This window comes from Cetorhinus maximus, unplaced genomic scaffold (genome assembly GCF_964194155.1).
Source record: "Cetorhinus maximus unplaced genomic scaffold, sCetMax3.hap1.1 HAP1_SCAFFOLD_2358, whole genome shotgun sequence".
Classification (NCBI taxonomy): Eukaryota; Metazoa; Chordata; class Chondrichthyes; order Lamniformes; family Cetorhinidae; genus Cetorhinus; species Cetorhinus maximus.
In genome coordinates, this window is record NW_027598297.1 from 18,774 (window position 1) to 45,578 (window position 26,805).

Sequence of the window (26,805 nt, forward strand, 5' to 3'; positions counted from 1 at the left end):
CGGGGTGTCCAGGGGTGGTCGGGGTGTCCAGGGGAGGTCGGGGGACCCAGGAGAGGTAGGGGTATTCCGGGGAGGTCGGGGGATCAAGGCGGTTGAAGGAGAGCTTGGGGAATCATGGGGAGATCGATGGATCAAGGGGTGGTCGTGGGAACAAGGGGAGGTCGGGGGATTAAGGGGACTTCGGGAATCAAAGGGAGGTCGGGGGTTCAAGGGAATGTCGGGGGATCATGGGAGATGAAGGGGAGGTCGGGGGATCAAAGTGAGATCAGGGGATCAAGGAGAGGTCGGGGGATCAAGCGGAAGTCGGGGGATCAAGGGGAGGTCGGGTGTTCAAGGGGAGGTCGGGGGATACGGGGGTGGTCCGGGGATCCCGTTGAGGTCGGGGGATCAACGGGAGGTCGGGGGATCAAGGGGTGGTTGGGGTTAAAGGGGAATTTGGGGTTGAAATGGAGGTCGGGGGTTTCAAGGGGAGGTCGTGGGATGAAGGTGAGGTCAGGGGACCAAGGGGAGGTCGGGGGATACAGGGGAGGTCGGGGGATACAGGGGAGGTCGGAGTATCCAGGGGAGGTCGGGGATCCAGCGTAGGTCGGGGGATCCAGCGGAGGTCGCGGGATCCAGGGGAGGTCGGTGGATCCAGCGAAGGTCGGGGGATCCAGTTGAGGTCGGGGGATCAAGGGGGATTAAAGGGAGATTGGGGGATCAAGGGGAGTTAGGAGAATCAAAGGGAAGTCAGGGGATCAAAGGGAGGTCGGGGGATCAAGGGCATGTTGGGGGATCAACGGGAGGTCGGGGGATCAAGGGGTGGTTGTGGTTGAAGGGGAATTTGGTGGGTGAAATGGAGGTCGGGGGTTTCAAGGGGAGGTCGTAGGATGAAGGTGAGGTCTGGGGACCAATGGGAGGTCGGGGGATACAGGGGAGGTCGGGGGATACAGGGGCGGTCGGGGGATACAGGGGTGGTCGGGGGATACAGGGGAGGTCGGGAGATACAGGGGAGGTCGGGGCATCAAGGGGAGGTCGGGGCATCAAGGGGAGGTCGGGGCATCAAGGGGAGGTCGGGGGATCAAGGGGAGGTCGGTTGATCCCGGGGAGGTCAGTTGATCCCGGGGAGGTCGGTGGATCCAGGGGAGGTCGGTGGATCCAGGAGAGGTCGGGGATCAAGGGGTGATCGCGGGATCCAGGGGTGGTCGGAGTATCCAGGGGTGGTCGGGGGATCCAGTTGAGGTCGGGGGATCAAGGGGGATTAAAGGGAGATTGGGGGATCAAGGGGAGTTTGGAGAATCAAAGGGAAGTCAGGGGATCAAAGGGAGGTCGGGGGATCAAGGGCAGGTTGGGGTATCAACGGGAGGTTGGGGGATCAAGGGGTGGTTGGGGTTAAAGGGGAGGTCGGGGGATACAGGGGAGGTCGGGGGATACAGGGGAGGTCGGGGGATCCAGGGTTGGACGGGGGATCCAGGGAAGGACGGGGGATCCAGGGGAGTTCGGGGGATCCAGGGGAGTTCGGGGGATCCAGGGGAGTTCGGGGGATCCAGGGGAGTTCGGGGGATCCAGGGGAGCTCGGTGATCCATGGGAGGTCGGGGGATGCAGCGGAGACCGGGGGATCCAGCGGAGGTCAGGGGATCCAGCGGAAGTCGGGGGATCCAGCGGAGGTCGGGCGATCCAGGGGAGGCCGGTGGATCCAGGGAAGGTCAGGGGATCCAGTTGAGGTCGGGGGATCAAGGGGGATTAAAGGGAGATCAGGGGATCAAGGGGAGTTAGGAGAATCAAAGGGAAGTCGGGGGATCAAAGGGAGGTCGGGGGATCAAGGGCAGGTTGGGGGATCAAGGGGTGGTTGTAGTTCAAGTGGAATTCGGGGGGTGAAATGTAGGTCGCGGATCAAGGGGTAGTCGGGGGATACAGGGGAGGTCAGGGGATCAAGGGCAGGTTGGGGGATCAACGGGAGGTCAAGGGATCAAGGGGTGGTTGGGGTTCAAGCGGAGGTCGGGGGTCAAGGTGAGGTCGGGGGATCAACGGGATGTCGGGGTGTCAAAGGGGAGGTGGTGGGATCAAGGGGAGGTCGAGGGTGTCAAGGGGAGGTCGTGCGTGTCAAGGAGAGGTCCGGAGTGTCAAGCGGAGGTTGGGGGTGTCAAGGCGTGGTCGGGGGTGTCAAGGGGAGGTCGGGGGCGTCAAGGGGAGGTCGGGGGTGTCAAGGGGAGGTCGGTGCTGTCAAGGGGTGGTCGGGGCTGTCAAGGGGAGGTCGGGGCTGTCAAGTGGAGGTCGGGGCTGTCAAGGGGAGGTCGGGGCTGTCAAGGGGAGGTCGGGGCTGTCAAGGCGAGGTCTGGGCTGTCAAGTGGAGGTCGGGGCTGTCAAGGGGAGGTCGGGGCTGTCAAGGGGAGGTCGGGGCTGTCAAGGGGAGGTCGGGGCTGTCAAGGGGAGGTCGGGACTGTCAAGGGGAGGTCGGGGCTGTCACGGGGAGGTCGGGGCTGTCAAGGAGTGTTCGGGGGATCAAGGATTATTCGGGGGATCCAGTGGATGTCGGGGGATCCAGGGGATGTCGGGGATTCAAGGGGAGGTCGGGTGTTTAAAGGGGAGGTCGGGGGTTTCAAGGGGTGGTTGGGGTTCAAGTGGATGTCCGGGGTCAAGGGTAGGTCGGAAGCCAAGTGGAGGTCGGGGGTCAAGTGTAGGTCGGGTGTCAAGGGGAGGTCGGGGGGTCAAGTGGAGGTCGGGTTGTCAAGGGAAGGTCGGAGCGTCAAGGGGTGGTCGGTGGTTCAAGGGCAGATCGTCGGACCAAGGGGAGGACGATGGATCAAGGTCCGGAAGGGGGATCAAGGTCCGGAAGGGGGATCAAGGTCCGGAAGGGGGATCAAGGTCCGGAAAGGGGATCAAGGTCCGGTCGGGGGATAAACGTTCGGTCGGGGGATAAACGTCTGGTCGGGGGATCAATGTCCGGTCGGGGGTTCAAGGTCCGATCGGTGGATCAAGGAGACGTCGGGGGTTCAAGGGGACATGGGGGGTTCAAGGGGACGTCGGGGGATCAAGGGGACGTCGGGGAATCAAGGGGATGTCGGGTGGATCAAGGAGTGGTCGAGGGATCAAGGGAAAGTCGGGGTATCAATGGGAGGTCGGGGGATCAATGTGTGGTCGGGGGTTCAAGGGGAGGTCGGGGGATCAAGGGGAGGTCGGGGGATCAAGGGGAGGTCGGGGGATCAAGGGGAGGTCGGGGGATCAAGGGGAGGTCGGGGGATCAATGGGTGGTCGGGGGATCAAGGCGTGGTCGGTGGATCAAGTAATGTCGGGGGATCCATGGGTGGTCGGGGGATTCAGGGGTGGTCGGGGGATCCAGGGGTGGTCGGGGGATCCAGGGGTGGTCGGGGAATGCAGGGGAGGTCGGGGAGTCCACGGGAGGTCGGGGAGTCCAGGGGAGGTCGGGGAGTCCAGGGGAGGTCGGGGGTTCCAGGGGAGGTAGGGGGATTCCAGGGAGGTCGCGGGATCAAGGCGGTTGAAGGGGAGCTTGGGGAATCAAGGGGAGATCGATGGATCAAGGGGTGGTCGTGGGAACAAGGGGAGGTCAGGGGATTAAGGGGACGTCGGGAATCAAAGGGAGGTTTGAGGATCAAGGGAATGTCGGGGGATCATGGGAGATCAAGGGGAGTTCGGGGGATCAAGGTGAGATCAGGGGTTCATTGAGTGGTCGGGGGATCAAGGGTAGTCGGGGGATCAAGGGGTGGTCGGGGGTTCAAGGGGAGGTCGAGGGATACAGGGGTGGTCCGGGGATCCAGTTGAGGTCGGGGGATCAAGGGGTGATCGGGGATCCAGGGGAGGTCGGAATATCCAGTGGAGGTCGGGGGATCCAGCGTAGGTCGGGGGATCCACTGTAGGTCGGGGGATCCAGCGGAGGTCGGGGTATCCGGCGGAGGTCGGGAGTTCCAGGGCAGGTCGGGGGATCTAGTTGAGGTCGGGGGATCAAGGGGGATTAAAGGGAGATTGGGGGATCAAGGGAAGTTAGGAGAATCAAAGGGAATTCAGGGGATCAAAGGGAGGTCGGGGGATCAAGGGCAGGTTGGGGGATCAACGGGAGGTCGGGGGATCAAGGGGTGGTTGGGGTTAAAGGGGAATTTGGGGGGTGAAATGGAGGTCGGGGGTTTCAAGGGGAGGTCGTGGGATGAAGGTGAGGTCAGGGGACGAAGGGGAGGTCGGGGTATACAGGGGTGGTCGGGGGTTACAGGGAAGGTCGGGGGATACAGGGGAGGTCGGGGGATACAGGTGTGGTCGGGGGATACAGGGGTGGTCGGGGGATTCAGGGGAGGTCGGTGGATAGATGGGTGGTCGGGGAATCCAGGGGAGGTCGGGGAATCCAGGGGAGGTCGGGGAATCCAGGGGCGGTCGGGGAATCCAGGGGAGGTCGGCGATCCAGGGGTGGTCGGGGGATCCAGGGGAGGTCGGGGGATCCAGGGGAGGTCGGTGGATCCAGGGGAGGTCGGGGGTTCCAGTTGAGGTCGGGGGATCAAGGGGGATATAAGGGAGATCGGGGGATCAAGGGGAGTTAGGAGAATCAAAGGGAAGTCGAGGGATCATGGGGAGGTCGGGGGATCAAGGGCAGGTTGGGGGATCAACGGGAGGTCAGGGGATGAAGGGGTGGTTGGGGTTCAAGGGGAGGTCGGGGGTGTCAAGGGGAGGTCGGGGGTGTCAAGGGGAGGTCGGGGCTGTCAAGGGGAGGTCGGGACTGTCAAGGGGAGGTCGGGGCTGTCAAGGGGAGGTCGGGGCTGTCAAGGGGAGGTCGGGGCTGTCAAGGGGAGGTCGGGGCTATCAAGGGGAGGTCGGGGCTGTCAAGGGGAGGTCGGGGCTGTCAAGGGGAGGTCCGGGGTGTCAAGGGGAGGCCTGGAGTTTCAAGGGAAGGTTGGGGCTGTCAAGGAGTGGTCTGGGGATCAAGAGGTATTCGGGGGATTCAGGGGATGACGGGGGATCCAGGGGATGTCGGGGGGTCAAGTGGAGGTCGGGGTGTCAAGGGAATGTGGGTGGGTCAAGTGGAGGTCGGGTGGTCAAGGGGAGGTCGGGGGGTCAAGGGGAGGTCGGTGGGTCAAGGGGAGATCGAGGGTCAAGGGCAGGTCGTGGGATAAAAGGGTAGGTGGTGGGACCAAGGGGTTGGACGGGGGAACAAGGTCCGGTCGGTGGATCAAGGGGACGTCGGGGGTTCAAGGGGAGGTCGGGGGCTTAAGAGGAGGTCGGTGGATCAAGGCGATGTTGGGGGATCAAGGGAAGTTCTTGGGGATATAGGCATTTCAAGGGGTGTTGGTTGGATTAAGGGGAGTTCGGGGGGATCAAGGAGTGGTCGGGGTGTCAAGGAGAATTCGGGGGTTGAAATGGAGGTCGGGGGTGTCAAGGGATGGTCGTGGGATCAAGAGGGATCAAGGGGAGGTCGGGGGATCAAGGTGAGGTCAGGGGATCAAGGGAGGTCGGGTGACCAAGGGGAAGTCGGGGGATCAAGGGGTGGTCGGTGTATCAAGGGGAGGTCAGGGGATCAAGGGGAGTTCGGGGATCTAGGGGAGATTGGGGGTTTAAGGGGAGGTCGGGGGATTAATTGGGATCAAGGGGAGGTCATGGGGCGCAAGGGGAGGTCGGGGGATCAAGGGGAGGTCTGGGGATCAAGGGACGTTTGGGGGAGAAATGTGTTGTCGGGGGGTCATGTTGAGGTCGGGGGATCAAGGGGAGGTCGGGGGATCAAGGCGACTTCGGGGGATCAAGGGGTCGTCGGGGGATCAAGGGGACATCGGGGGATCAAGGGGACATCGGGGGATCAAGCGGACGTCGGGGGATCAAGGGGTCGTCGGGGGATCAAGGGGATGTCGGGGGATCAAGGGGATGTCGGGGATCAAGCGGAAGTCGGGGGATCAAGTGGAGGTCGGGGGATCAAGTGGAGGTCAGGGGATCAAGCGGACGTCGGGGGATCAAGGCGACGTCGGGGGATCAAGGGGTCGTCGGGGGATCAAGGGGACATCGGGGGATCAAGGGGACATCGGGGGATCAAGCGGACGTCGGGGGATCAAGCGGACGTCGGGGGATCAAGGGGTCGTCGGGGGATCAAGGGGATGTCGGGGGATCAAGGGGATGTCGGGGATCAAGCGGAAGTCGGGGGATCAAGTGGAGGTCGGGGGATCAAGTGGAGGTCAGGGGATCAAGGGGAGGTCGGGGATCAAGGGGAGGTCGGGGATCAAGGGGAGGTCGGGGATCAAGGGGAGGTCGGGGTTCAAGGGGTGGTAGTGGGATCAAGGGGAGGTCGGGGGTCTGAAGGGAAGATCATGGGCGTCATGGAGAGGTCTGGAGTGTCAAGGGGAGTTCGGGGCTATCAAGGGTAGGTCGGAGCTGTCAAGGGGAGGTCGGGGCTGTCAAGGGGAGGTCGGGGCTGTCAAGGGGATGTCGGGGCTGTCAAGGGGAGGTCGGGGCTGTCAAGGGGAGAAAAGGCCGACCTCCACTTGACTCCCGACCTCCCCTTGACCCCGGACATCCACTTGAACCCCAACCACCCCTTGACACCCCCGACCTCCCCTTGAAACCTCCGACCTCCCCTTGTACCCCAGACATCTCCAGGATCCTCCGACATCCCATGGATCCTCCGACATCCCCTGGATCCCCCGACCAACCCCGAGGTCGGGGGTCAAGGGGAGGTCGGGGGTCAAGGGGAGGTCGGGGGATCAAGGGGAGTTCGGGGGGTCAAGGGGAGTTCGGGGGGTCAAGGGGAGGTCGGGGGGTCAAGGGGAGGTCGGGGGGTCAAGGGGAGGTCGGGGGGTCAAGGGGAGGTCGTGGGGTCAAGGGGAGGTCGTGGGGTCAAGGGGAGGTCGGGGGGTCAAGGCGAGGTCGGGGGGTCAAGGGGTGGTTGGGCGGTCAAGGGGAGTTGGGGGGTCAAGGGCTAGTCGTGGGTTCAAGGGGAGATGATGGGATCAAGGGGTGGTCGGGGGATCAAGGTCCGGTCGGGGGATCAAGGTCCGGTCGGGGGATCAAGGTCCGGTCGGGGGATCAAGGTCCGGTCGGGGGAACAAGGTCCGGTCGGGGGAACAAGGTCCGGTCGGGGGAACAAGGTCCGGTCGGGAGAACAAGGTCCGGTCGGGGGATCAAGGTCCAGTAGGTGATCAAGGGTAGGTCGAAGAGAGATGGGAATTTCAAGGTGTGTCGGAGGGATAATGGGGAGGTCAGGTTAATCAAAGAGAGGTCGGGGGATCAAGGGGACATCAGTTGATCAAGGGGACATCGGTTGATCCAGGGGACATCGGGGGATGAGGGGGACGTCGGCGAATCAAGGGGATGTCGGGGGATCAAGGGGAGGTCGGGGGGATCAAGGAGAGGTCGGGGGGATCAAGGAGAGGACGGCGGGTCAAGGGGAATTAAGGGGGTGAAATGGAGGTCGGGAGTGTCAAGGGGAGGTCGTGGGATCAAGGGGAATCAATGGGAGGTCGGGGGATCAAGGTGAGGTCGGGGGATCAAGGGGAGGTCGGGGGATCAAGGGGAGGTCGGGGGATCAAGGGGAGGTCGGGGGATCAAGGGGAGGTCGGGGGATCAAGGGGAGGTCGGGGGATCAAGGGGAGGTCGGGGGATCAAGGGGAGGTCGGGGGATCAAGGGGAGGTCGGGGGTCGGAACCCCGACCTCCCCTTGAACCCCGACCTCCCCTTGAACCCCGACCTCCCCTTGAACCCCGACCTCCCCTTGCCCCACGACCTCCCCTTGCCCCCCGACCTCCCCTTGCCCCCCGACCTCCCCTTGCCCCCCGACATCCCCTTGCCCCCCCGACCTGCCCTTGACTCCCGACCTCCCCTTGATCTCCCTTGGTACCCCGACATTCCCTTGATCCCCCGACATTCCCTTGATCCCCCGACCTCCCCTTGATCCCCCGACCTCCCCTTGATACCCGACGTCCCCTTGTTCCCACGACCACTCCTTGTTCCCACGACCACCCCTTGTTCCCACGACCACCCCTTGATCCACCGATCTCCCCTTGATCCCCCAACCTCCCCTGGATCCCCCTACCACCCCTGGATCCACCGACCTCCCCTGGATTCCCCGACATCCCCTGGATCCCCCGACCAACCCTGGATCCCCCGACCAACCCTGGATCCCCCGACCACCCCTGGATCCCCCGAACACCCATGGATCCCCCGAACACCCATGGATCCCCCGACCACCCATGGATCCCCCGACATCCCCTTGATCCCCCGACCACCCCTTGATCCCCCGACGTCCCCTTGATCCACCGACCTCCCCTTGATCCACCGACCTCCCCTTGTATCCCCGACCTCCCCTTGAATCCCCGACCTCCCCTTGAATCCCCGACCTCCCCTTGAATCCCCGACCTCCCCTTGATCCACCGACCTCCCTTGATCCACCGACCTCCCCTTGATCCACCGACCACCCCTTTGATCCCACGACCTCCCCTTGATCCCCCGACCTCCCCTTGATCCCCCGACCTCCCCTTGATCCCCCGACCTCCCATTGATCCCCCGACCTCCCATTGATCCCCCGACCTCCCATTGATCCCCCGACCGCCCCGTGATCCCCCGACTGCTCCTTGATCCCGATCTCACCTTGATCCCCCGACCTCCCCTTGATCTCTCTTGATCCTCCGGCCTCCCCTTCATCCCCCAACGTCCCCTTGATCAACCGACGTCCCTTTGATCCCCCGACCTCCCCTTGATCCCTCGACCTCCCCTTGATCTCTCTTGATCCTCCGGCCTCCCCTTCATCCCCCGACGTCCCCTTGACCAACCGACGTCCCTTTGACCCCCCGACTTCCCCTTGATCCCTCGACCTCCCCTTGATCCGGGGAGGTCGGGTTAATCAAAGAGAGGTGGGGGCTGTCAAGCGGAGGTCGGGGCTTTCAAGGGGAGTTCGGGGCTTTCAAGGGGAGGTCGGGTCTGTCAAGGGGAGGTCGGGGCTTTCAAGGGGAGGTCGGGGGTGTCAAGGGGAGGTCGGGGGATCAAGGGGAGGTCGGCGGATCAAGGTCCGGTCGGCGGATCAAGGTCCGGTCGGCGGATCAAGGTCCGGTCGGCGGATCAAGGTCCGGTCGGCGGATCAAGGTCCGGTCGGGGGACCAAGGTCCGGTCGGGGGACCAAGATACGGTCGGGGGATCAATGTCCAGTCGGGGGATCAAGGTCCGGTCATGGGATCAAGGTCCGGTCGGTGATCAAGGGTAGGTCTAAGCGAGATGGGAATTTCAAGGTGTGTCGGAGGGATAAAGGGGAGGTCGGGTTAATCAAAGAGAGGTCGGGGTGTCAAGGGGAGGTGGGGGCTGTCAAGGGGAGGTCGGGTCTGTCAAGGGGAGGTCGGGTCTGTCAAGGGGAGGTCGGGTCTGTCAAGGGGAGGTCGGGTCTGTCAAGGGGAGGTCGGGTCTGTCAAGGGGAGGTCGGGTCTGTCAAGGGGAGGTCGGGTCTGTGGGAGGTCGGGTCTGTCAAGGGGAGGTCGGGGTCTGTCAAGGGGAGGTCGGGTCTGTCAAGGGGAGGTCGGGGGTGTCAAGGGGAGGTCGGGAGTGTCAAGGGGAGGTCGGAGAATCAAGGGGAGGTCGGGGGATCAATGGGAGGTCGGGGGATCAAGGGGATGTCGGGTGATCAAGGGGAGCTCTGGGGATCAAGGGACGGTCGGGGGATTAAGGGGTTGTCGGGGGATCATGTTCAGGTCGGGTGATCATGTTCAGGTCGGGTGATCAAGGGGAGGTCGGGGGATCAAGGGGAGGTCGGGGGTCAAGGGGAGGTCGGGGGTCAAGGGGAGGTCGGGGGTCAAGGGGAGGTCGGGGGTCAAGGGGAGGTCGGGGGTCAAGGGGTGGTCGGGGGATCAAGGGGAGTTCGAGGGGTCAAGGGGAGGTCGGGGGGTCAAGGGGAGGTCGGGGGGGTCAAGGGGAGGTCGGGGGGTCTAGGGGAGGTCGTGGGGTCAAGGGGAGGTCGTGGGGTCAAGGGGAGGTCGGGGGGTCAAGGGGAGGTCGGGGGGTCAAGGCGAAGTCGGGGGGTCAAGGGGTGGTTGGGCGGTCAAGGGGAGTTGGGGGGTCAAGGGCTAGTCGTGGGTTCAAGGGGAGATGATGGGATCAAGGGGTGGTCGGGGGATCAAGGTCCAAAAGGGTGATCAAGGTCCGGTCAGGGGATCAAGGTCCGGTCGGGGGATAAAGGTCCGGTCGGGGGATAAAGGTCCGGTCGGGGGATAAAGGTCCGGTCGGGGGATAAAGGTCCGGTCGGGGGATAAAGGTCCGGTCGGGGTATCAAGGTCCGGTCGGGGATCAAGGTCCGGTCGGGGGATCAAGGTCCGGTCGGGGGATCAAGGTCCGGTCGGGGGATCAAGGTCCGGTCGGGGGAACAAGGTCCGGTCGGGGGAACAAGGTCCGGTCGGGGGAACAAGGTCCGGTCAGGGGAACAAGGTCCGGTCAGGGGATGAAGGTCCGGTCGAGGGACCAAGGTCCGGTCGGGGGACCAATGTCCGGTCGGGGGATCAAGGTCCGGTAGGTGATCAAGGGTAGGTCGAAGAGAGATGGGAATTTCAAGGTGTGTCGGAGGGATAATGGGGAGGTCAGGTTAATCAAAGAGAGGTCGGGGGATCAAGGGGACATCGGTTGATCCAGGGGACATCGGGGGATGAGGGGGACGTCGGCGAATCAAGGGGATGTCGGGGGATCAAGGGGAGGTCGGGGGGATCAAGGAGAGGTCGGGGGGATCAAGGAGAGGACGGCGGGTCAAGGGGAATTAAGGGGGTGAAATGGAGGTCGGGAGTGTCAAGGGGAGGTCGTGGGATCAAGGGGAATCAAGGGGAGATCGGGGGATCAAGGTGAGGTCGGGGGATCAAGGTGAGCTCTGGGGATCAAGGGACGGTCGGGGGATAAAGGGGATGTCGGGGGATCATGTTGAGATCGGGGGATCAAGGGAGGTCAGGGGATCAAGGGGAGGTGGGGATCAAGGGGAGGTCGGCGGATAAAGGTAAGGTCGGGGGATTAATTGGGATTAAGGGGAGGTCGGGGGCTCAAGGGGAGGTCGGGGGCTCAAGGGGAGGTCGGGGGCTCAAGGGGAGGTCGGGGGCTCATGGGGAGTTCTGGGAATCAAGGGACGGTTGGGGGATAAAGGGGTTGTCGGGGGATCATGTTCAGGTCGGGTGATCATGTTCAGGTCGGGTGATCAAGGGGTGGTCGGGGGATCAAGGGGAGGTCGGGGGATCAAGGGGAGGTCGGGGGATCAAGGGGAGGTCGGGGGATCAAGGGGAGGTCGGGGGATCAAGGGGTGGTCGGGGGATCAAGGGGTCGTCGGGGGATCAAGGGGTCGTCGGGGGATCAAGGGGTCGTCGGGGGATCAAGGGGTCGTCGGGGGATCCAGGGGATGTCGGGGGATCAAGGGCACGTCAGGGGATCAAGCGGAAGTCGCGGGATCAAGGGGAGGTCGGGTGATCAACGGGAGGTCAGGGGATCAAGTGGAGGTCGGGGTTCAAGAGGAGGTCGGTGGTCAAGGGGAGGTCGGGGGATTAACGGAATGTCGGAGAGTCAAAGGGGAGGTGGTGGGATCAAGGGGAGGTCGGGGGTCTCAAGGGGAGATCATGGGTGTCAAGGAGAGGTCTGGAGTGTCAAGGGGAGGTCGGGGGTTGGAGTGTCAAGGGGAGGTCGGGGGTGTCAAGGGGAGTTCGGGGCTGTCAAGGGGAGGTCGGGGCTGTCAAGGGGAGGTCGGGTGTGTCAAGGGGAGGTCGGGGGTGTCAAGGGGAGGTCCGGGGTGCCAAGGGGAGGTCGGGGGTTTCGAGGGGAGGTCGGGGGAACCAGGGGAGGTCGGGGGTTCCAGTGGAGGTTGGGCGATCAAGGGGAGGTCGGGGGGTCAAGGAGAGGTCGGGGGGTCAAGGGGAGGTCGGGGGTTCAAGTGGTGGTCCTCGGTCAAGGGGAGGTCGCAGGTCAAGGGGAGGTCACGGGTCAAGGGGAGGTCGCGGGTCAAGGCGAAGTCGCGAGTAAATGGGAGGTCGGGTGTGAAGGCGAGGTCGCGTGGTCTACGTGAGCTCGGGAGTTCATTTGGAGGTGGGAGGGTCAATATGAGATCAGGGTGGTCAAGTTGAAGTAAAATGGAGGTCTTGCAGTGCAAGTGCAGATGGCGGGTCAAGGGCAGTGCGGGGGTACGAGGGCAGATCGGTGGTTCGAGGGCTGGACCGGGGATTCCAGGTAGGTTGGGCGATGGAGGGCAGGTCGGGGGATGGAGGGCAGGTCGGGGGATGGAGGGCAGGTCGGGGGATGGAGGGCAGTTCGGGAGGTCGGTGGATCGAGGGGTGGTCGGTGGATCGAGGGGAGGTCGGGGTATTGAGGGGAGGTCGGGGGATCGAGGGGAGGTCGGGCGATGGAGGGGAGGTCGGGGGATCGAGGGGATGTCGGGCGATACAGGGGAGGTCGGGGGATACAGGGGTGGTCGGGGGATACATGGGAGGTCGGGGGATCCAGGGGAGGTCGTGGGATCCAGGGGAGGTAGGGAGATCCAGGGGTTGTTGGGGGTTCCAGGGGAGGGCGGGGGATCCAGGGGAGGGCGGGGGATCCAGGGGATGTCGAGTGATCCAGGGGAGGTCGGTGGATCCAGGGGAGGTCGGTGGATGCATGGGTGGTCGGGGGATCAAGGGGGATTAAAGGTAGGTCGGGGGATCAAGGGGAGTTAGAAGGATCAAAGGGAAGTAGGGGGATCAAGGGGAGGTCGGGGGATCAAGGGCAGGTTGGTGGATCAACGGGAGGTCGGGGAATCAAGGGGTGGTTGGGGTTCAAGGGGAGGTCGGGGGTCAAGGGGAGTTCGGGGGTTCAACGGGATGTCGGGTTGTCAAAGGGGAGGTGGTGGGATAAAGGGGAGGTCGAGGGTGTCAAGGTGAGGTCGTGCATGTCAAGGAGAGGTCCGGAGTGTCAAGGGCTGTCGGGGGTGTCAAGCGGAGTTCGGGGCTATCAAGGGGAGGTCGGGGCTGTCAAGGGGAGGTCGAGGCTGTCAAGGGAAGGTCGGGCTGTCAAGGGGAGGTCGGGGCTTTCAAGGGGAGGTCGGGGCTGTCAAGGGGAGGTCGGGGCTGTCAAGGGGAGGTCGGGGCTGTCAAGGGGAGGTCGGGGCTGTCAAGGGGAGGTCGGGGGTGTCAAGGGGAGGTCGGGGGTGTCAAGGGTGGTCGGGGGTGTCAAGGGGAGGTCGGGGGTGTCAAGGGGAGGTCGGGGCTAGCAAGGGGAGGTCGGGGCTAGCACGGGGAGGTCGGGGCTGTCAATTGGATGTCTGGGGTGTCATGGGGAGGTCGGGGTTGTCAAGGGAGGTCGGGGGTGTCAAGGGTGGTCGGGGGTTCAAAGGTGGTCGGGGGATCCAGGGGTGGTCGGGGGATCAAGGGGAGATCGGGAGATCAAGGGGAGATCGGGAGATCAAGGGAAGGTCGTGGGAACAATGGGAGGTCGGGGCATCAAGGCGATCTCTGGGGTCAAGGGGAGGTCGGGACAGTCAAGGGGAGGTCGGGGCTGTCAACGGGAGGTCGGGGCTGTCAACGGGAGGTCGGGGCTGTCAACGGGAGGTCGGGGCTGTCAAGGGAGGTCGGGGCTGTCAAGGGGAGGTCGGGGCTGTCAAGGGGAGGTCGGGGCTGTCAAGGGGAGGTCGGGGCTGTCAAGGGGAGGTCGTGCGTGTGAAGGAGAGGTCCGGAGTGTCATGGGGAGGTCGGGGGTGTCAAGGGGAGGTCGGGGCTGTCAAGGGGAGGTCGAGGCTGTCAAGGGGAGGTCGGGGCTGTCAAGGGGAGGTCGGGGGCTGTCAAGGGGAGGTCGGGGCTGTCAAGGAGTGGTCGGGGGATCAAGGATTATTCGGGGGATCCAGGGGTTGTCGGGGGATCCAGGGGATGTCGGGGGATCAAGGGGAGGTCGGGTGTTTAAAGCGGAGGTCGGGTGTTTCAAGGGGTGGTTGGGGTTCAAGTGGATTTTCGGGGTCAAGGGGAGGTCGGAAGCCAAGTGGAGGTCGGGGGTCAAGTGTAGGTCGGGTGTCAAGGGGAGGTCGGGCGGTCAAGTGGAGGTCGGGGTGTCAATGAAAAGTCGGGGTGTCAAGGGGTGGTTGGTTGTTCAAGGGCAGGTCGTCGGACCAAGGGGAGGACGGGGGATCAAGGTCCGGAAGGGGGATCAACGTCCGGTCGGGGGATAAACGTCCGGTCGGGGGATCAACGTCCGGTCGGGGGATCAACGTCCGGTCGGGGGATCAACGTCCGGTCGGGGGATCAACGTCCGGTCGGGGGGATCAACGTCCGGTCGGGGGATCAAGGGGAGGTCGGGGGATCAAGGGGAGGTCGGGGGATCAAGGGGAGGTCGGGGGATCAAGGGGAGGTCGGGGGATCAAGGGGAGGTCGGGGGATCAAGGGGAGGTCGGGGGATCAAGGGGAGGTCGGGGGATCAAGGGGAGGTCGGGGGATCAAGGGGAGGTCGGGGGATCAAGGGGAGGTCGAGGGATCAAGGGGACGTCGGTGGTTCAAGGGACGTCGGGGGATCAAGGGGACATCGGGGGATCAAGGGACGTCAGGGGATCAAGGGGACGTCGGGGGGATCAAGGTGTGGTCGAGGGATCAAGGGAAAGTCGGGGTATCAATGGGAGGTCGGAGGATCAAGGGGTGGTCAGGCTATCAAGGGTTGGTCAGGGGATCAAGGGTGGTCCGGGGATCAAGAGGAGGTCGGGGGATCAATGGGTGGGCGGGGGATCAAGGGGTGGTCGGGGGATCAAGGGGTGGTCGGTGGATCAAGGGGATGTCGGGGTATCCATGGGTGGTCGGGGGATTCAGGGGTGGTCGTGGGATCCAGGGGTGGTCGTGGGATCCAGGGGTGGTCGTGGGATCCAGGGGTGGTCGGGGGATCCAGGGGAGGTCGGGGGATCCAGGGGAGGTCGGGGAGTCCAGGGGAGGTCGGGGAGTCCAGGGGAGGTCGGGGAGTCCAGGGGAGGTCGGGGAGTCCAGGGGAGGTAGGGGGATTCTGTTGAGGTCGGGGGATCAAGGCGGTTGAAGGGGAGCTTGGGGGAATCAATGGGAGATCGATGGATCAAGGGGTGGTCTTGGGAACAAGGGAGGTCGGGGGATTAAGGGGACGTCGGAATCCAAGGGAGGTCGGGGGATCAAGGGAATGTCGGGGGATCATGGGAGATCAAGGGGAGGTCGGGGGATCAAGGTGAGATCAGGGGATCAAGGAGAGGTTGGGGGATCAAGGGGATGTCGGGGGATCAAGGGGAGGTCGGGGGTTCAAGGGGAGGTCGGGGGATACAGGGGTGGTCCGGGGATCCAGTTGAGTTCGGGGATCAAGGGGAGATCGGGGGATCCAGGGGAGGCCGGAGTATCCAGGGGAGGTCGGGGGATCCATCGGAGGTCGGGGGATCCAGGGGAGATCGGGGGATCCAGGGGAGGTCGGGGATCCAGGGGAGGTCGGGGGATCCAGTTGAGGTCGGGGGATCAAGGGGGATTAAAGGGAGATTGGGGGATCAAGGGGAGTTAGGAGAATCAAAGGGAAGTCAGGGGATCAAAGGGAGGTCGGGGGATCAAGGACAGGTTGGGGGATCAACGGGAGGTCGGGGGATCAAGGGGTGGTTGGCGTTAAAGGGGAATTTGGGGGTGAAATGGAGGTCGGGGGTTTCAAGGGGTGGTCGTGGGATGAAGGTGAGGTCAGGGGACCAAGGGAGGTCGGGGTTACAGGGGAGGTCGGAGTATCCAGGGGAGGTCGGGGGATCCAGGGTAGGTCGGGGGATCGAGCGGAGGTCGGGGGATCCAGGGGAGGTCGATGCATCCAGGGAAGGTCGGGGGATCCAGTTGATGTCGGGGGGATCAAGGGGGATTAAAGGGAGATTGGGGGATCAAGGGGAGTTAGGAGAATCAAAGGGAAGTCAGGGGATGAAAGGGAGGTCGGGGGATCAAGGGCAGGTTGGGGGATCAACGGGAGGTCGGGGGATCAAGGGGTGGTTGGGGTTAAGGGGAATTTGGGGGGTGAAATGGAGGTCGGGGTTTCAAGGGGAGGTGGTGGGATGAAGGTGAGGTCTGGGGACCAATGGGAGGTCGGGGGATACAGGGGAGGTCGGGGGATACAGGGGCGGTCGGGGATACAGGGGCGGTCGGGGGATACAGGGGCGGTCGGGGGATACAGGGGCGGTCGGGGGATACAGGGGCGGTCGGGGGATACAGGGGCGGTCGGGGGATACAGGGGCGGTCGGGGGATACAGGGTTGGTAGGGGGATCCAGGGAAGGTCGGGGGATCAACGGGTTGACGGGGCGGTTGGAGGATCAAGGGGAGATCGGGAGATCAAGGGAGGTCGTGGGAACATTGGGAGGTCGGGGCATCACGGCGATCTCTGGGGTCAAGGGTAGTTCGGGAGTCAAGGGCAGGTCGGGGATGAAGGGGAGGACGGGGCCCAAGGGGAGGACGGGGGTCAAGGGGAGGTCGGGGGTCAAGGTGAGGTCGGGGGCAAGGGGAGGTCGGGGGGCAAGGGGAGGTCGGGGGGCAAGGGGAGGTCGGGGGATCAAGGGGCATCAAGGGGATGTCGGGGGATCAAGGGGTGGTCGGGCAATCAAGGGGAGGTAAAGGGTTCAAGGGGAGGTCGGGGGATCAAGGGGAGGTCGGGGGATCAAGGGGAGGTCGGGGGATCAAGGGGAGGTCGGGGGATCAAGGGGATGTCGGGGGATCAACGGGATGTCGGGGTGTCAAAGGGGAGGTGGTGGATCACGGGAGGTCGAGGATGTCAAGGGGAGGACGGGGCTGTCAAGGGGAGGTCGGGACTATCAAGGGGAGTTCGGGATTATCAAGTAGAGGTTTGGGCTGTCAAGGGGAGGCCTGGGGTGTCAAGGGGAGGTCTGGGGTGTCAAGGGGAGGTTGGGGCTGTCAAGGAGTGGTCGGGGGATCAAGGATTATTCGGGTGATCCAGGGGATGTCGGGGGATCCAGGGGATGTCGGGGGATCAAGGGGAGGTCGGGTGTTTAAAGGGGAGGTCGGGTGTTTCAAGGGGTGGCTGGGGTTCAAGTGGATGTCCGGGGTCAAGGGTAGGTCGGAAGCCAAGTGGAGGTTGGGGGTCAAGGGGAGGTCGGGGGGTCAAGTGGAGGTCGGGATGTCAAGGGAAGGTCGGGGTGTCAAGGGGTGGTCGGTGGTTCAAGGGCAGGTCGTCGGACCAAGGGGAGGATGGGGGATCAAGGTCCGGAAGGGGGATCAACGTCTGGTCGGGGGATCAACGTCCTGTCGGGGGATCAAGGGGAGGTCGGGGGATCAAGTGGAGGTCGGGGGATCAAGGGGAGGTCGGGGGATCAAGGGGAGGTCGGGGGATCAAGGGGAGGTCGGGGGATCAAGGGGAGGTCGGGGGATCAAGGGGAGGTCGGGGGATCAAGGGGAGGTCGGGGGATCAAGGGGAGGTCGGGGGATCAAGGGGAGGTCTGTTGATCAAGGGGAGGTCGGGGGATCAAGGGGAGGTCGGGGGATCAAGGGGAAGTCGGGGGATACAGGGGTGGTCCGGGGATCCAGTTGAGGTCGGGGAATCAAGGGGAGATCGGGGGATCCAGGGGAGGTCGGAGTATCCAGGGGAGGTCGGGGGATCCAGCGGAGGTCGGGGGATCCAGCGGATGTCGGGGGATCCAGGGGAGGTCGGTGTATCCTGGGATGGTCGGGGGATCCAGTTGAGGTCGGGGGATCAAGGGGGATTAAAGGGAGATTGGGGGATCAAGGGGAGTTAGGAGAATCAAAGGGAAGTCAGGGGATCAAAGGGAGGTCGGGGGATCAAGGGCAGGTTGGGGGATCAACGGGAGGTCGGGGGATCAAGGGGTGGTTGGGGTTAAAGGGGAATTTGGGGGGTGAAATGGAGGTCGGGGGTTTCAAGGGGAGGTCGTGGGATGAAGGTGAGGTCTGGGAACCAAGGGGAGGTTGGGGGATACAGGGGAGGTCGGGGGATCAAGGGCAGGGTGGGGGATCAACGGGAGGTCAGGGGATCAAGGGGTGGTTGGGGTTCAAGGGGAGGTCGGGGGTCAAGGTGAGTTCGGGGGATCAACGGGATGTCGGGGTGTCAAAGGGAAGGTGGTGGGATCAACGGGAGGTCGAGGGTGTCAAGGGGAGGTCGTGCGTGTCAAGGAGAGGTCCGGAGTGTCAAGGGGAGGTCGGGGGTGTCAAGGGGATGTCGGGGCTGTCAAGGGGAGGTCCGGGCTGTCAAGGGGAGGTCGGGGCTGTCAAGGGGAGGTCGGGGCTGTCAAGGGGAGGTCGGGGCTGTCAAGGGGAGGTCGGGGCTGTCAAGGGGAGGTCGGGGCTGTCAAGGGGAGGTCGGGGCTGTCAAGGGGAGGTCGGGGCTGTCAAGGGGAGGTCGGGGCTCTCAAGGGGAGGTCGGGGCTGTCAAGGGGAGGTCGGGGCTGTCAAGGGGAGGTCGGGGCTGTCAAGGGGAGGTCGGGGCTGTCAAGGGGAGGTCGGGGCTGTCAAGGGGAGGTCGGGGCTGTCAAGGGGAGGTCGGGGCTGTCAAGGGGAGGTCGGGGCTGTCAAGGGGAGGTCGGGGCTGTCAAGGGGAGGTCGGGGCTGTCAAGGGGAGGTCGGGGCTGTCAAGGGGAGGTCGGGGCTGTCAAGGGGAGGTCTGGGCTGTCATGGGGAGGTCGGGGCTGTCAAGGGGAGGTTTGCTTTGTCAAGGGGAGGTTTGGGCTGTCAAGGGGAGGCCGGGGTTGCCAAGGGGAGGTCTGGGGTGTCAAGGGGAGGTCGGGGCTGTCAAGGGGAGGTCGAGGCTGTCAAGGGGAGGTCGGGGCTGTCAAGGGGAGGTCGGGGCTGTCATGGGGAGGTCGGGGCTGTCAAGGGGAGGTTTGGGCTGTCAAGGGGAGGCCGGGGTTGTCAAGGGGAGGTCTGGGGTGTCAAGGGGAGGTTGGGGCTGTCAAGGAGTGGTAGGGGGATCAAGGATTATTCGCGTGATCCAGGGGATGTCAGGGGATCCAGGGGATGTCGGGGGATCCAGGGGATGTCGGGTGATCAAGGGGAGGTCGGGTGTTTTAAGGGGAGGTCGGGTGTTTCAAGAGGTGGTTGGGGTTCAAGTGGATGTCTGGGGTCAAGGGTAGGTTGGAAGCCAAGGGGAGGTCGGGGGGTCAAGTGGAGGTCGGGGTGTCAAGGGAAGGTTGGGGTGTCAAGGGGTGGTCGGTGGTTCAAGGGGAGGACGGGGGATCAAGGTCCGGAAGAGGGATCAAGGTCCGGAAGGGGGATCAAAGTCCGGAAGGGGGATCAACGTCCGGTCGGGGGATCAACGTCCGGTCGGGGGATCAACGTCCGGTCGGGCGATCAACGTCCGGTCGGGCGATCAAGGGGAGGTCGGGGGATCAAGGGGAGGTCGGGGGATCAAGGGGAGGTCGGGGGATCAAGGGGAGGTCGGGGGATCAAGGGGAGGTCGGGGGATCAAGTGGAGGTCGGGGGATCAAGGGGAGGTCGGGGGATCAAGGGGAGGTCGGGGGATCAAGGGGCGGTCGGGGGATCAAGGGGCGGTCGGGGGATCAAGGGGAGGTCGGGGGATCAAGGGGAGGTCGGGGGATCAAGGGGAGGTCGGGGGATCAAGGGGTGGTCGGGGGATCAAGGGGAGGTCGGGGGATCAAGGGGAGGTCGGGGGATCAAGGGGAGGTCGGGTTTCAAGGTGACGTCGGGGGATCAAGGGGACGTCGGGGGATCAAGGGGTGGTCGGGGGTTCAAGGGGACGTTGGGTTTCAAGGTGACGTCGGGGGATCAAGGGGACGTCGGGGGATCAAGGGGACGTCGGGGGGATCAAGGAGTGGTCGAGGGATCAAGGGAACGTCGGGCTATCAATGGGAGGTCGGGGGATCAAGGGGTGGTCAGGGTATCAAGGGTTGGTCCGGGGATAAAGGGGTGGTCAGGGGATCAAGGGGAGGTCGGGGGATCAATGGGTGGTCGGGGGATCAAGGGGAGGTCGGTGGATCAAGAGGATGTCGGGGGATCCATGGGTGGTCGGGGGATTCAGGGGTGGTCGGGGGATCCAGGGTTGGTCGGGGGTTCCAGGGGAGGTCGGGATGTCCAGGGGAGGTCGGGGGATCCAGGGGAGGTAGGGGTATTCCGGGGAGGTCGTAGGATCAAGGCGGTTGAAGGGGAGCTTGGGGAATCAAGGGGAGATCGATGGATCAAGGGGTGGTCGTGGGAACAAGGGGAGGTCGGGGGATTAAGGGGACGTCGGGAATCAAAGGGAGGTCGGGGGATCAAGGGAATGTCGGGGGTTCATGGGAGATCAAGGGGAGGTCGGGGGATCAAGGTGAGATCAGGGGATCAAGGAGAGGTCGGGGGATCAAGGGGAGGTCGGGTGTTCAAGGGGAGGTCGGGTGTTCAAGGGGAGGTCGGGTGTTCAAGGGGAGGTCGGGTGTTCAAGGGGAGGTCGGGTGTTCAAGGGGAGGTCGGGGGATACAGGGGTGGTCCAGGGATCCAGTTGAGGTCGGGGGATCAAGGGGTGATCGGGGGATCCAGGGGAGGTCGGAGTATGCAGGGGAGGTCGGGGGATCCAGCGGAGGTCGGGGGATCCAGGGGAGGTCGGGGGATCCAGGGGAGGTCGGGGGATCCAGGGGATGTCGGGGGATCCAGGGGAGGTCGGGGGATCCAGTTGCGGTCGGGGGACCCAGTTGAGGTCGGGGGATCAAGGGGTATTAAAGGGAGATTGGGGGATCAAGGGGAGTTAGGAGAATCAAAGGGAAGTCAGGGGATCAAAGGGAGGTCCGGGGATCAGTGGCAGGTTGGGGGATCAACGGGAGGTCGGGGGATCAAGGGGTGGATGGTGTTAAAGGGGAGGTCGGGGGATACAGGGGAGGTCGGGGGCTACAGGGGCGGTCGGGAGATCCAGGTTTGGTCGGGGGATCCAGGGAAGGTCGGGGGATCAACGGGGCTGACGGGGCGGTTGGAGGATCAAGGGGAGATCAAGGGGAGGTCGTGGGAACAATGGGATGTCGGGGCATCACGGCGATCTCTGGTGTCAAGGGGAGTTCGGGAGTCAAGGGCAGGTCGGGGGATGAAGGGGAGGACGGGGCTCAAGGGGTGGTCGGGGGATCTAGGGGACGTCGGGGGATCTAGGGGACGTCGGGGGATCAAGGGGACGTCGGGGGATCAAGGGGACGTCGGGGGATCAACGGGTCGTCGGGGGATCAAGGGGACGTCGGGGGATCAAGGGGACGTCGGGGGATCAAGGGGACGTCGGGGGATCAAGGGGACGTCGGGGGATCAAGGGGACGTCGGGGGATCAAGGGGACGTCGGGGGATCAAGGGGACGTCGGGGGATCAAGGGGACGTCGGGGGATCAAGGGGACGTCGGGGGATCAATGGAAGTTCTTGGGGAGATGGGCATTTCAAGGGGTGTCGGTGGGATTAAGGGGAGGTAGGGGGGTTCAAGGTGTCGTCGGGGTGTCAAGGGGAATTCGGGGGCTGAAATGGAGGTCAAGGGATCAAGGGGAGGTCGTGGGATCAAGGGGAATTCGGGGGATCAAGGGAAGGTCGGGGGATCCAGGGGAGGTCAGGGGATCAAGGCGAGGTCGGGGATCAAGGGGATGTCGGGGTTCAAGGGGAGGTCGGGTTTCAAGGGGAGGTCGGGGGTTACAGGGGAGTTCGGGGGATACAGGGGAGGTCCGGAGATCCAGGGGAGGTCGGGGGATCCAGGGGAGGTCGGGGGATCCAGGGGAGTTCGGGGGATCCGGGGGAGGTCGGGGGATCCAGCGGAGGTCGGGGGATCCCGCGGAGGTCGGGGGATCCCGCGGAGGTCGGGGTTCCCGCGGAAGTCGGGGGATCCAGCGGAGGTCGGGTGACCAGGGGAGGCCGGTGGATCCAGGGAAGGTCGGGGTTTCCAGTTGAGGTCGGGGGATCAAGGGGGATTAAAGGGAGATCAGGGGATCAAGGGGAGTTAGGAGAATCAAAAGGAAGTCGGGGGATCAAGGGGAGGGCGGGAGATCAAGGGCAGGTTGGGGGATCAAGGGGTGGTTGGGGTTCAAGTGGAATTCGGGGGGTGAAATGGAGGTCGCGGATCAAGGGGAGGTCGGGGGATACAGGGGAGGTCAGGGGATCAAGGGCAGGTTGGGGGATCAACGGGAGGTCAAGGGATCAAGGGGTGGTTGGGGTTCAAGCGGAGGTCGGGGGTCAAGGTGAGGTCGGGGGATCAACGGGATGTCGGGGTGTCAAAGGGGAGTTGGTGGGATCAAGGGGAGGTCGAGGGTGTCAAGGGGAGGTCGTGCGTGTCAAGGAGAGGTCCGGAGTGTCAAGGGGAGGTCGGGGGTGTCAAGGCGTGGTCCGGGGTGTCAAGGGGAGGTCGGGGGTGTCAAGGGGAGGTCGGTGCTGTCAAGGGGAGGTCGGGGCTGTCAAGGGGAGGTCGGGGCTGTCAAGGGGAGGTCGGGGCTGTCAAGGGGAGGTCGGGGCTGTCAAGGGGAGGTCGGGGCTGTCTAGGGGAGGTCGGGGCTGTCTAGGGGAGGTCGGGGCTGTCTAGGGGAGGTCGGGGCTGTCTAGGGGAGGTCGGGGGATCAAGGATTATTCGGGGGATCCAGGGGATGTCGGGGGATCCAGGGGATGTCGGGGTTTCAAGGGGAGGTCGGGTGTTTAAAGGGGAGGTCGGGTGTTTCAAGGGGTGGTTGGTGTTCAAGTGGATGTCCGGGGTCAAGGTGAGGTCGGAAGCCAAGTGGAGGTCGGGGGTCAAGTGGAGGTCGGGGGTCAAGTGTAGGTCGGGGGGTCAAGTGGAGGTCGGGGTGTCAAGTGGAGGTCGGGGTGTCAAGGGAAGGTCGGTGTGTCAAGGGGTGGTCGGTTGTTCAAGGGCAGGTCGTCGGACCAAGGGGAGGACGGGGGATCAAGGTCCGGAAGGGGGATCAAGGTCCGGAAGGGGGATCAAGGTCCGGAAGGGGGATCAAGGTACGGAAGGGGGATCAAGGTACGGAAGGGGGATCAAGGTACGGAAGGGGGATCAACGTCCGGTCGGGGGATCAACGTCCGGTCGGGGGATCAACGTCCGGTCGGGGGTTCAAGGTCCGATCGGTGGATCAAGGGGACGTCGGGGGTTCAAGGGGACATGGGGGGTTCAAGGTGGCGTCGGGGGATCAAGGGGTCGTCGGAGGATCAAGGGGACGTCGGGGGGATCAAGGAGTGGTCGAGGGATCAAGGGAAAGTCGGGGTATCAATGGGAGGTCGGGTGATCAAGGGGTGGTCAGGGTACCAAGGGTTGGTCAGGGGATCAAGGTGTGGTCGGGGGATTAAGGGGAGGTCGGGGGATCAAGGGGAGGTCGGTTGATCAAGGGGAGGTCGGGGGATCAAGGGGAGGTCGGGGGATCAAGGGGCGGTCGGTGGATCAAGGGGAGGTCGGGGGATCAATGGGTGGTCGGGGGATCAAGGCGTGGTCGGTGGATCAAGTAATGTCGGGGGATCCATGGGTGGTCGGGGGATACAGGGGTGTTCGGGGGATCCAGGGGTGGTCGGGGGATCCAGCGGAGGTCGGGGAGTCCAGGGGAGGTCGGGGGATCCATGGGAGGTAGGGGGATTCCGGGGAGGTCGGGGGATCAAGGCGGTTGAAGGGGAGCTTGGGGAATCAAGGGGAGATCGATGGATCAAGGGGTGGTCGTGGGAACAAGGGGATGTCGGGGGATTAAGGGGACGTCGGGAATCAAAGGGAGGTCGGAGGATCAAGGGAATTTCGGGGGATCATGGGAGATCAAGGGGAGGTCGGGAGATCAAGGTGAGATCAGGGGATCAAGGAGAGGTCGGGGGATCAAGGGGAAGTCGGGGGATCAAGGGGAGGTCGGGTGTTCAAGGGGAGGTCGGGGGATACAGGTGTGGTCCGGGGATCCAGTTGAGGTCGGGGGATCAAGGGGAGATCGGGGGATCCAGGGGATGTCGGAGTATCCAGGGGAGGTCGGGGGATCCAGCAGAGGTCGGGGGATCCAGCAGAGGTCGGGGGATCCAGCAGAGGTCGGGGGATCCAGCAGAGGTCGGGGGATCCAGCAGAGGTCGGGGGATCCAGCAGAGGTCGGGGGATCCAGCAGAGGTCGGGGGATCCAGCAGAGGTCGGGGGATCCAGCAGAGGTCGGGGGATCCAGCAGATGTCGGGGGATCCAGCAGAGGTCGGGGGATCCAGGGCTGGTCGGGGGATCCAGTTGAGGTAGGGGGATCAAGGGGGATTAAAGGGAGATTGGGGGATCAAGGGGAGTTAGGAGAATCAAAGGGAAGTCAGGGGATCAAAGGGAGGTCGGGGGATCAAGGGCAGGTTGGGGGATCAACGGGAGGTCGGGGGACCAAGGGGTGGTTGGGGTTAAAAGGGAATTTGGGGGGTGAAATGGAGGTCGGGGGTTTCAAGGGGAGGTCGTGGGATGAAGGTGAGGTCAGGGGACCAAGGGGAGGTCGGGGGATACAGGGGAGGTCGGGGGATGCAGGGGAGGTCGGGGGTTACAGGGGTGGTCGGGGGATACAGGGGAGGTCGGGGGATACAGGGGTGGTCGGGGGATACAGCGGTGGTCGGGGGATACAGGGGAGGTCGGGGGATAGTTGGGTGGTCGGGGAATCCAGGGGAGGTCGGGGAATCCGGGGGAGGTCGGGGAATCCAGGGGAGGACGGGGAATCTAGGGGAGGCCGGGGAGTCTAGGGGAGGTCGGCGATCCAGGGGTGGTCGGGGGATCCAGGGGAGGTCGGGGGATCCAGGGGCGGTCGGGGGATCCAGGGGAGGTCGGGGGATCCAGGGGAGGTCGGTCGATCCAGGGGAGGTCGGGGGTTCCAGTTGAGGTCGGGGGATCAAGGGGGATATGAGGGAGATCGGGGGATCAAGGGGAGTTAGGAGAATCAAAGGGAAGTCGAGGGATCATGGGGAGGTCGGGGGATCAAGGGCTGGTTGGGGGATCAACGGGAGGTCAGGGGATGAAGGGGTGGTTGGGGTTCAAGGGGACGTCGGGGCTGTCAAGGGGACGTCGGGGCTGTCAAGGGGACGTCGGGGCTGTCAAGGGGACGTCGGGGCTGTCAAGGGGACGTCGGGGCTGTCAAGGGGACGTCGGGGCTGTCAAGGGGACGTCGGGGCTGTCAAGGGGACGTCGGGGCTGTCAAGGGGACGTCGGGGCTGTCAAGGGGACGTCGGGGCTGTCAAGGGGACGTCGGGGCTGTCAAGGGGACGTCGGGGCTGTCAAGGGGACGTCGGGGCTGTCAAGGGGACGTCGGGGCTGTCAAGGGGAGGTCGGGGCTGTCAAGGAGAGGTCGGGGCTGTCAAGGGGAGGTCGGGACTGTCAAGGGGAGGTCGGGACTGTCAAGGGGAGGTCGGGACTGTCAAGGGGAGGTCGGGGCTGTCAAGGGGAGGTCGAGGCTGTCAAGGGGAGGTCGGGCCTGTCAAGGGGAGGTCGGGCCTGTCAAGGGGAGGTCGGTGGTGTCAAGGGGAGGTCTGGAGTTTCAAGGGAAGGTTGGGGCTGTCATGGAGTGGTCTGGGGATCAAGAGGTATTCGGGGGATTCAGGGGATGACGGGGGTCCAGGGGATGTCGGGGGATCAAGGGGAGGTCGGGGGTTTAAAGGGGAGGTCGGCGGTTTCAAGGGGTGGTTGGGGTTCAAGTGGATGTCCGGGGTCAAGGGGAGGTCGGAAGCCAAGTGGAGGTCGGCGGTCAAGTGTAGGTCGGGTGTCAAGGGGAGGTCGGGTGGTCAAGTGGAGGTCGGGGTGTCAAGGGAATGTGGGGGGGTCATGGGGAGGTCGGGGGGTCAAGGGGAGGTCGGGGGATCAAGGCGAGGTCGGGGATCAAGGCGAGGTCGGGGGTCAAGGCGAGGTCGGGGGGTCAAGGCGAGGTCGGGGGGCCAAGGCGAGGTCGGGGGATCAAGGTGAGGTCGGGGGGTCAAGGCGAGGTCGGGGGGTCAAGGCGAGGTCGGGGGGTCAAGGCGAGGTCGGGGGGTCAAGGCGAGGTCGGGGAGTCAAGAGGTTGTCCGGGGCGGTCAAGGGGAGGTAGGGGGTTCAAGGGGAATTCGGTGGTTCAAGGGGAGGTCGGCGAGTCATGGGGTGGTCGGGGGTTCAAGAGGAGGTCGGGGGGGTCAAGGGGAGTTCGAGGGTCAAGGGCAGGTCGTGGGATAAAAGGTTAGGTGGTGGGACCAAGGGGTGGACGGGAGAACAAGGTCCGGTCGGGGGATCAAGGTCCGGTCAGGGGATCAGGGTCCGGTCTGGGGATCAAGGTCCGGTCTGGGGATCAAGGGGACGTCGGGGGATCAAGGGGACGTCGGGGGATCAAGGGGACGTCGGGGGATCAAGGGGACGTCGGGGGATCAAGGGGTGGTCGGGGGATCAAGGGGTGGTCGGGGGATCAAGGGGTGGTCGGGGGATCAAGGGGTGGTCAGGGGATCAAGGGGTGGTCAGGGGATCAAGGGGTGGTCAGGGGATCAAGGGGTGGTCAGGGGATCAAGGGGTGGTCAGGGGATCAAGAGGTGGTCAGGGGATCAATGGGTGGTCAGGGGATCAAGGGGTGGTCAGGGGATCAAGGGGAGGTCGGAGGATCAAAGGGAGGTCGGGGGATCAATGGGTGGTCGGGGGATCAAGGGGAGGTCGGGGGATCAAGGGGAGGTCGGGGGATCAAGGGGTGGTCAGGGGATCAATGGGTGGTCAGGGGATCAAGGGGTGGTCAGGGGATCAAGGGGAGGTCGGAGGATCAAAGGGAGGTCGGGGGATCAATGGGTGGTCGGGGGATCAATGGGAGGTCGGGGGATCAAGGGGAGGTCGGGGGGCAAGGGGAGGTCGGGGGGCAAGGGGAGGTCGGGGGGCAAGGGGAGGTCGGGGGGCAAGGGGAGGTCGGGGGGCAAGGGGAGGTCGGGGGGCAAGGGGAGGTCGGGGGGCAAGGGGAGGTCGGGGGGCAAGGGGAGGTCGGGGGGCAAGGGGAGGTCGGGGGCAAGGGGAGGTCGGGGGGCAAGGGGAGGTCGGGGGACA

General features: G+C 64.4%; 1 protein-coding gene across 1 annotated transcript in view; it reads left to right on the forward strand.

Annotated features, from left to right (window-relative positions):
• The window catches only part of LOC144677250 (uncharacterized), a gene marked incomplete at both ends in the record, with an annotated part of 44,285 nt that extends 17,802 nt beyond the window's left edge, over positions 1 to 26,483 (forward strand). Inside the window, 5 exon segments of the mRNA XM_078537435.1 lie at positions 12,404 to 12,522; positions 17,194 to 17,241; positions 17,816 to 17,974; positions 20,978 to 21,172; positions 26,418 to 26,483. Of these exon segments, the coding sequence (XP_078393561.1) occupies positions 12,404 to 12,522; positions 17,194 to 17,241; positions 17,816 to 17,974; positions 20,978 to 21,172; positions 26,418 to 26,483 (587 nt within the window).
• Between the last annotated feature and the right edge of the window lie 322 nt (positions 26,484 to 26,805).